The sequence below is a fragment of the Etheostoma spectabile genome, chromosome 6 (assembly GCF_008692095.1).
Source record: "Etheostoma spectabile isolate EspeVRDwgs_2016 chromosome 6, UIUC_Espe_1.0, whole genome shotgun sequence".
In the NCBI taxonomy this organism is placed as follows: Eukaryota; Metazoa; Chordata; class Actinopteri; order Perciformes; family Percidae; genus Etheostoma; species Etheostoma spectabile.
The window spans coordinates 15,488,839-15,498,558 of NC_045738.1; the positions used below are offsets into that span (position 1 = coordinate 15,488,839).

At 38.7% G+C, this 9,720-nt stretch overlaps 1 protein-coding gene across 2 annotated transcripts in view; it reads left to right on the plus strand.

Moving 5' to 3' along the window:
* Nucleotides 1–9,720, plus strand: part of xrcc1 (X-ray repair complementing defective repair in Chinese hamster cells 1) — a 22,485-nt gene continuing 12,765 nt past the window's right edge. Inside the window, exons 1-10 of one of the 2 annotated variants that reach the window (XM_032518576.1) lie at nucleotides 1–494; nucleotides 594–686; nucleotides 2,612–2,719; nucleotides 2,834–2,992; nucleotides 3,350–3,427; nucleotides 4,681–4,804; nucleotides 5,025–5,131; nucleotides 6,489–6,651; nucleotides 6,736–6,964; nucleotides 7,927–8,043. In XM_032518576.1, coding sequence (XP_032374467.1) covers nucleotides 444–494; nucleotides 594–686; nucleotides 2,612–2,719; nucleotides 2,834–2,992; nucleotides 3,350–3,427; nucleotides 4,681–4,804; nucleotides 5,025–5,131; nucleotides 6,489–6,651; nucleotides 6,736–6,964; nucleotides 7,927–8,043 — 1,229 coding nt within the window. In that variant the 5' untranslated portion in view covers nucleotides 1–443. The remainder of the gene's footprint in view (nucleotides 495–593; nucleotides 687–2,611; nucleotides 2,720–2,833; nucleotides 2,993–3,349; nucleotides 3,428–4,680; nucleotides 4,805–5,024; nucleotides 5,132–6,488; nucleotides 6,652–6,735; nucleotides 6,965–7,926; nucleotides 8,044–9,720) is intronic. The other variant, XM_032518577.1, reaches the window with a different exon arrangement.

Genomic DNA, 9,720 nt, shown 5'->3' on the forward strand with positions numbered 1-9,720 from the left:
GAAGTTACGTCACAGCACGAAGCACATCATGCTTTTGGTGGGAATATGAGTTCGCCTCCACGCACATTTAACTTAAAATTAAAAGCGTTAATATATGTTTTCTGGGGTTTAATGTAATGCCAAAGTAAGCGGCTATGTGTCAAGTATATACAAATTTCACAGGTTTGTGCGTAACAGCACTTGAGGTGTGTTAAAATTACCAGGCTAATCAGGAAAAGTTCCTTCTGCCTATTGTTTGCTAGCATGCTATCACGTTAGCTTACGGTATATCTGACTGGCAACTAAGCGAATTTACATCCACTGAAAGGACACTTTATGAGTTGTATGTTTTGTTAAAAGGTTGCAATAGCGTTTAGTGGCAAGGCAAGCGCCCGACTTGTTCAGCTTCCTTCACTCTGGCTAATTAATCAGTCTGTTACCTGTGGGGAATCAACAACAACAACATGCCAGAAATCCAACTCAAACACGTCGTGTCTTGCAGCACCGAGGACACTGTAAGTTCATTTGTCACTAGTATAAATATATATATATATATATATATCTGCCAAATGTGAGCCTTTATTCCACTCTCTTCTTGTCATAATGCAAAACAGACTCACAAGGCAGACAACCTGCTGAGCTCTGACACCTACAGAAAGTGGAAAGCAGCAAGACCCGGGGAGAAACAGACATCAGTCATTCTGCAGGTAGCTATGCTTTTTAACCTCCTGTGTACTCCCACAGGTTTCTACCAAGCAGTGTTACTAGGGCTGGGCAACAGATCGATGTTATATCGATAGTGCGATATGAGACTCAATATTGTCTAAGATTTTGGACACCGTAGTGATAATATGAAGTGTTGTCTATTTGGTTTTATAGAAGTGTGACCAGATGAGAATGGGTAAAATTTGAGATGAGACAAAACTTTATTTACAAATTTATGTCATGTAACCCCGAAAGTACCAAAAAAAATCAGCTTAACAGCAGCTATTTTTTTTTACACTTAGTCATCCCCCCCCTTTCTTTTTGATGCTGCCTTTCTTTAAATTAATGCTCATTTCTTTAAATTTCTTATGCTGCACTGTAACTTTTATTCTTGTGTTTCATGTGTCCTAATGTTTCTATTTTGTTTTTAACTGTCTATTCATGTGTTTTATTGGTTTTTAATGCTTATGATTTTTAACTGTTTGTACTTGTGTTTTATCTGTTTAACTGATTTTGTGTAAAGCACTTTGAAGTGCCCTGTTGCTGAAATGTGCTCTACAAATAAAGCTGCCTTGCCTTGCCTTGCCTAAAGAAGGATGAGACCACTGAGTGATGGACTATACAGTTGTGCTGTTAGTTATGTGTAGTTTGCTGCTAGCATGCAGCTTGACGTCTGACTCCCCCCCCCTTATCATGTAAAACTGCAGTAATCCAGGCTTATTTCCCTACTCAGTCCTCCCGGTACCTGCAGACGTTTTTGCTTTTTAGCTACGTGTTGATTGGGTCCCTGGACACCTGCCTGAGCCTCCATAGCCTGAGCCTCCATTTCAACAATGAATGAATGAAAATAGCAATGCGTGTTATCAATCAAGCCACTGAGCAGCCCACGGGAGCTGGCTGCAGGACAACTCAATCACCATGAACAGTTTTTAATGTTCTATCATCCTATAACTATACTCAGAGTCTGCTCTTGAGACTTTGCTCTAATTTTCGGACAGATTTTCTAAAAGGACAGGATTCTGGATTAAAACAATAAGAATAGAGTAAATACTGGTGCTCTGATCTAAATTGCTGGGATTTACAGAACTCGGTGAGTCCAAGAGCTTTCTAAATGTCCCCAATTGCCTTGCTAGTTTCTGTCCTGGCTGTTTATCCAAAAAAAGGAAACATTTTTAATTCAACTTTTGTCAAGTGGTAACGGTTGGGCAGTCCTATTTTCTGTAACTTCTGAAGTGTTAAGCAATTTGCAATTACATTCATTTTGCTGACGCTTTCATCCAAAGTGACTACCAATGAAGGCATTCAACTGTGTGGAGACCATAATGCATACATTTTATTTTATGGGCCAAGGTGCAGTCTAAACAGATGAGTGTTTAGTCTGCGATAGAAGATTAGTGGAACATAGCACATTTGTGTGGCATGTATTGACTTCCACTTTTCCTTTGTTGATATATTTGTGTCCTGTTGGGATTCCCTTCGTCAGCATTTTCTTGCAGACAATTTTGCGAACTTGACAGAATTGTTTGGCATTAGGTTTAGGTATTAGGCTGAAGTAAATTTCACCTTTCCAGTTAATTTAAAAAGCTGCCACTGCAAAGCTTTTAGCTAAGTCTGGGTGAAAATGTATTGTGCTCATCTGCTCTCTTCAACTCTTGCCTGAGGATTTAAGAATAGATTATGAGATTTTACAGAATATGTTAAAGGGACTTTAAGCGTACTTTGAAATTTTGATTAGGAAATAGTATATGCTAATTTGGGGTGCCCCGATCCAATATTAAGATCGGATATCGGCCCCGACATTGAAAAAATAGTTGGATTGGGGATCAGAAATATTAACAGATCCACGGGTCGATCCATTCTTTAAGGTCTGTTGACCTTGTTCCTTGTGTATGCTCTGTTAACCTGTGCTGTTTTTCTTTTCTCTCAGTTTGAGAAGGAGGAGCAGGTGCACAGCATTGATATTGGAAATGAAGGGTCAGCTTTCATTGAGGTGCTGGTGGGGAATTCTTCAGCTGTCAAAGACCAGGACTATGAGGTGCTCTTGCAAACCACACCCAAGTCCAGATAACATCACCTCCGAATTAATTATAATCACTCTACTACTGTAACTTTTTCTTATCCTTTAAAGTAAATCTTTTCTCTCTTTGAGGTTCTTTTGGTTACGTCTTCCTTCATGTCCCCAACGGAGAGCCGTAACGGCACCAACTTGAACCGGGTGCGTTTCTTTGGGCCCAACCAACTGCAGAAGAGCGCAGCACAGGAGAAGTGGGACAGAGTGAAAATTGTGTGTAGCCAGCCATACAGCAAGGTAAGGGCCCAGTCATTTAAATACAAAAAACTGCAAACTGTTGTATTATCCATCTAACTCTTAATCAACAGAATCCAAAAGTAAACCATTTGCATGTTGGGATATTTTTACAGCACTTTTACCACCACCAACAGCAGTGCAACATAATTTGACAAACAGTACAAATGATTGTGTTACACAAAGCACAATGAGGATCTACTTGTCTTAAAGCTGCATGGTTGCACCTGTAGATATGTGTTTAGTACTTCAGTTAAGATAACGATCAAGCTTAAAGGGTACTTCTGTGGAAGCATATATTCATTGCCACTTGTGCTATTAAATGTAGTTTGATTGTTTGTGTGTGTGTATACTTCGTAGAACATAGCATACGGAGTGGCCTTTGTTAAGTTTCATTCACCGCCTGACAAAAATGATCCTCCTCCAGAAACATCCCCGGTAAGTCATGCTAAGTTCTCCAACTCCATGGTGCCTGTAGATGCTGTTTTATCTTTGGATATTTTCCCTCGAGACTTTAGAATATTGTTTACAAAGGCTGGGTTGTGATAGTTACTGATTCCGCAGTTCTTTTACCAAACAATACTTTTTGATGTTTCACTTTGGAAAGTACAAACATTTTCTCAAGCGTCTCAAATTTTAGATTGTTGTCTCAACACAAGACTTCATACAAGAACTTTGTTATCATTTTGAAAATGTGCAAAATGAGTATCTGAATCAGAAAGCTGCCTGGCCAAAAAATAAGTAAACCAGATTGTCTGAAAAGACATTTAATGCAAACTTTAGACTTTGTTTCCAAGTGTTTGACACTATGGGAACATTTCAGTTAATACCCAAGAAGTATTAAGGTTCACATCCCAGTTCTACTGTTTATTAAAAAAGGTTTTAAGTTAATGTACAAAACAAGTTGGAGCAACCAGACAGACCACCAGTAAACAAGTTATCCATTCTTGTTGGTGTCTATATTTAATGTAGTATTAGTAAGAAGATGGTCTTTGTGAGCATGTTACTGAAAGATTAAGTGTGCGGCTGCACTGATACCAGCAGTGCTTTACTTTGACATGAACATATGTAGTATTTAAATTTTCAGCACTAAAACATTAAGGCTGGAAACAGAATTCAATACTTTTTAGACATCGTCCAAATTACCACTAAAGTATTGAAAAATGCCTTGTCATTCAATAACCAACGTCTATATCTAAGGAGTAAATCTCATCAGCGTCAGTGAGCCAATAGGCATGCAGCATGCTTCTACCAAGATCAAATAAAACTGGTGATTGGCTGTCTAGCCTTACACCTCGTAAGGAAAAACTCTAGACTGGGCTTACGTAGTAGGAGCTGAAAAATAAATAAAAATGTTTGTTCTGTAATGTTGTAATTTCTTTTTGTTTTATAAAATTGGTATTGAAAATGTATTGTTTAAGAACAGGTATTGAATATTTTTCGACGATACCCAGCCCTTTAGAACATGGCACAGCATCTCACTGCAGCGTGTGTGTAGCACCTTATTTTATTATGTGATCTACACAACTTTGTAACTAGGAAATATAATAATAATAATAATAAAAATAATAATAAATGTAATCTTATACAATGATTTGATGAGTTGAAACTTATTTTTGGTATATTCAAATAAAGTCGGTGCCTTTACCTTCTCTTTAAACACTAAACTTGTCTGTCTTCTCTCCGCTCAGAAACTGACAAAGCTGGGACAGTTCAGGGTGAAGGAGGAGCCTCTTTCACCTGCTTCCAGCCTTCAGCCTGGCAGTCTTTTCTTCAGTCGGGAAAATGCAACAAAGTCCAGTACTTCACTCAAAGGTAAACCCATTTAAATATACCAGCTGTTAAAGCCTAATTAAATTCTTTTGTGTCCTTTTAGCACTTGAATATAAAAGAAAAACGCTAAGAGAGCACTAATGGGCCTTAATTTTAATCTGTTTTAGTGTGCCAGGAGACAAGGGAAGAAATATTTCAAAGGCATCTTTATTATGAAGCTACTTTGTTCCCTCACCAGCCCTCTGCACTATTCTCTTTTTAGCGTCTCCTCAGAGTGAGAGGTTGAGTTACGCAGCAGCTGCCCTGCAGGCTGGTGGAAGCTCCCAGTCATTAGGCCAGGCTTCCTCCTCCAGCTCTGCCTCACCACAGGTACTAAACATTTTCTCCACTGAAGGCTAGCCAGCCAACAGCAGTTCCCTTAACAAGCAGTAGGTTTTTTTTGTTTTTTTATGTAGACAACAAGAAAGCTGACTGGTACGCAGAGAAAGTGAAGCAGAGGCAATAAAGTGTGTTGTATGATGGGTTCTGTAGTTATTGGGAGTTCCACTTCTGGGAAAGTTAATTTGATTTAGAACCAAATAGTATTTAAAAACTCAAGCATTGGACCTAATAACTGAAGGGAATTTAAACCAGAAAACAAACCTCAAAACAAGCTGTTTTCTTTGTCAACCCTAACCAGTCGAAGAAACTCTGCACTTGCCATTTGCCAACACTATAACAAAACTCTGTTAATAATTGGATTCAACTAGAGCAAATAACATTTTAAAGTCGATTTTTTTGGACTTTTCTATATCAGTCCAAGAATAACAAAACCAACATATTGAAGAGCTGTTTTGCCCCAAACCGTCTGATGTTGATTGTAAGTAGTAGTGAGAGTACTGTATGTGTTCCAGGGTTAAAAATGTTCATGAATATTATTTTGGTATCGCTCTCTGTACTTCACCACAAACCAAAAGTCCCAGGGCGTAAATAAAAAATGAATACATTTGAGTATAAAAAAATAACTAGGGTTGTATAACAGGCTCTTAAAATTTACAGCAAATAGTTTGCATTATACAGTATGTGCAAGCTTTGGTCATTATGCTCCTTTCCTCTTGTTGGTAAAACAATTCATTTTGTAAGTTATGCAACAGCTGAAGTTGGAGCTTCATCAATTTTTGAAATAGCTGTTTGAAATATTGAATTGCCTGCCTGGCTCCAATAAAAATGCACGACTGTAACTCTGCTTGAGCCCACTCTGAGAAAGAAACCAAGAGAATGGCCAAGTGATATCTGCTACATGTCACTTTTACTTTAAAAAAAAAAAAAGGAAAAGAAAGGGGAAGATCTCAAGCTGCACAGATGAATGTCTACGCATGGGAATTAGTCTAAAATGAAATCCCACTAAATGCAGTTGTGTTTCCAATTTTCTAGTGTAATTGTTTAGAAAGGCTTTAATAATTTACAAATCTGCATCGTTGTTTTTGCATCCTTAAGGGACATTTTGTTTCGGCTCACCCTTGACAAATACAAGAAAATAATAATTTAATAAAGGAGTTTATTAAATGATGTTCTGGCATTAAATAAAATGGAAATGTGGACAATTTGTACGTGTCCACTTTAGTCTGCTTGTCATCCAACAGTATCTCCTCTAACGCACCTGTTTTTAACATACAGGTTTACAGTGCTTTTTCATTCTGAAAAGATTCAAATTTTTGAGTGACCTACATTAATTATTTCATCATAGCCACCAGCAAAAAGAAAATTTGAGTTGAGCAAAATGCGACAGTCTTCCCCCGGCCCTCCGCCCTCAAAGAAAATAAGTCCAGTGGGCTCACCTGAGGGCAGAGCTGTGACCCCCAAACACAAGCCGAGCCCAGCCAGCACGCCAAGCCCCAGCACTGCAAAAGGTAACACTTACATCAGCATCTGAATCTTTAAGATGATTTCCTCATCTGGAAAAGTTCCTTGACTTTTGCAAATCGTCTCTCCAGCTGCCCCGGCACAGACTTCTGCTGACAGGAAGCGGGAGAGCCAACCCAAACCCAAACCCAAACAACCAAAAGCTAGTGTGCAGCAGGTCCCATTCAAACGGATGATGGATGGGGTAGTGTTTGTCCTCAGTGGCTTCCAAAACCCCTTCAGAGGGGAGCTGAGGGAAAAGGCTCTGGACATGGGAGCCAAATACCGGCCCGACTGGACACCCGACTCCACACACCTCATGTAAGTATCAAGCAGGAAGCAGTAAGGAAGTATGGGAAAACCATGCTTGAACTGTCCGGACGTTATCATTTTATTTGATCATTTATGACCATTTATAGATGAACTACTTGTTTTTTCCTCCATAAAAATCTTACTGTGTTGGTACAAGGAAACTACCAAGCATCTGCTTTATTCTTACATATATTTATAATAAATAGTGCAGCTTGTTTAAAATAACTACAGTAGCATAGTAGTCTACACACAACTGTCTGGTGGACAAAAAATTCCAAGAAATGAATTTTGTCATCATATTAAGACATACATGGAGAGAAAATGCGAAAGAGCAATGAATACAAAACCCCCCAAAAATAAAAGATTTAAATATATACGTACATATACACACACACACACACATATATACATTACACACTACATTGTGAAACTGCAGGATGTTGACAGATGACTAGATTAAAACTTAAAGAACAGAATGAAGACTGATTTTTGACAGGTTTCTTTGGAGAAAATTATAAAAACACAATCACTCATTCTATTGCTGTACTCAGCATTTTGTAAATTGTTTGACATTTATATATGATGACAACATGGCCAAGGTGTAACGAATAAAAAAAAGAAAGAAAAAGAATTAGTTAATATTTCACATAAAGTGCAAACATCTATCCAGAAGTAGTCTCGTAATTGTTTCAGAGATGTTTTCTCATGAGAGATTTGTATCCGTAGTTAATTTGTATCATTAAAAACAGATGGCAGGGTTATGTAACAGCACTCTCAGTAATTTAGTTTGATTGCCTCTTGATCTCCTCTGTCAGAGCAGACCATTGCCCTTGTAGCTCTCTGTGTGATGTGTGTGTGTGTGTGTGTGTGTGTGTGTGTGGTTGTGTGTGTGTGGTGTGTGGGTGTGTGTGTGTGTGTGTGTGTGTGTGTGTGTGTGTGTGTGTGTGTGTGTGTGTGTCATTAATCTCCAGCTGTGCCTTCGCTAACACCCCCAAGTACAGCCAGGTGAAATCAGCAGGGGGCATCATCGTACGGAGAGAATGGATATTGGATTGCCATAAGAGGAAACAGATGATTTCCTATAAACGGTAAGAGAAGGTGAAATCCAAATAAGCGATTGAACACCGATATCTTCTTAGCGAAAATAGATAAGTGAAGCTGTAATGATTTAATGCATTTAGCCACAGGGACAGCTTTGGTGAAGGTGTCAGTGTCTGGTTAAAGGGCGCTTCCGTAGAGTGACAGTGTGGAGCATCCAATATGTCCAATCTGCGCGCAGCACTAACACTGATTGAAGCGTCCAAAAATACACCCCTCACAGCAGTGATGCCCACTTGCTCCAGAGAACATTGTAACCTTGAGCAGCTAATGCCTGCTGTGATCACAAATTCAACCCAGCCAGCTCCAGTAGCTCTCTAATTATGTGCCTCATTACAGGGGGAGCTTTCACAACATCTTCTGTCATCGCCCCACATGGATCTGTATACTGAATAATGTAGAGCCCAATACTCATCATGGGAAATGGAAGTTTCAAATTAATTGGAATAGTTCTGTATCGGGTTCCACTGTAAAAAGCATTGCCTTGCCATTTAAGGAAATCCTTCATCCTTGGTGCTTCTGTAATGACTGTGTCTGCCTTGAAGAAGAATCAATTGCCGACCGGACCTCCACACTGCTGGGTTAGCCAAGGTTACTGAACTTGTTAGTCTCAGGGCTCCTGTTGCATTCAAATGTTGGGTTAGCGAAATGCAGAACTAGTGTTGTGACAGATATGGAATTAGCTGTCAAAGACAAGAAAGTCCGGACTTCAGCCATGTATATTCTTAAGCAATTTTCAAACGTGGATTCAGGAAAAGGGCTAGCTTCTACAGCACACATACCAGTTTTACCACATGCCTTCTTTAGCTTTTTTTTTTATAAGCCACATTAGGGCAGCAAATATCAGTTATTTTACATCATTGATGATTCTGCCAATTTTCTAGATTAACGGTCGATAAAACATCAGAAAACACATTTTCCTAGAGCCTAGATGACATCATTAAAGCTTACTATAGCTCGTCCACCTACAGAAGTATGGCTTTTCTTGGGTGCTGCTGAGTTGTAAGGTTTAATAACAGAGGATGGGTGGATTTTATGTGACTAACCAAGTGGAAAACCCTTATCATATCTTTCTGATTGGTCAGCTTTAGCTCTACCCGCATTTGTTGTTGGAATGCTGCAGTGTTCAGAGAGGCTGGCGGTTCTAACTTCTAACAGCCCAATATAAAAGTGCCACAGTCAATACCTTTTTTATTTTTCATTCTGTATGCTTTTAAAACCGTTCTGCTATTTAAAAATGATTTGACTTTTACAAGACAAAACAGTCATTTTCAGAGTGAAGTGCATGAATTGGAAAGATAAAAACAGTTATTTTTTTATCTGTTATAGACAAATCTAATTAAATAATTAAATAAGCAATTGATAGATTAATCAATAACAAAAACGATTGCAAAGGTTGCAGCAGTGTGGCTTCCTTTGGCTATAATTACTTATTTGGATGTGATTTATTATTTGGATTTCAAACACATTGTCATTTAGTTCTGGCAGGATAATTCTGGCGTTGAGACGGGGTGCACAGAAATCAATTTTTACTAATGTTCGTCTTTAAAGCAAAGAAGATGAAAGCGGTCAGAGTTAAATTTTGATGGGATTATTCTGGCCAGCCACAGTGTCCATATGAGCCATGCCAAAAGTCTGAGAGAGTATTATGTAAAGCTTCAAAAAAA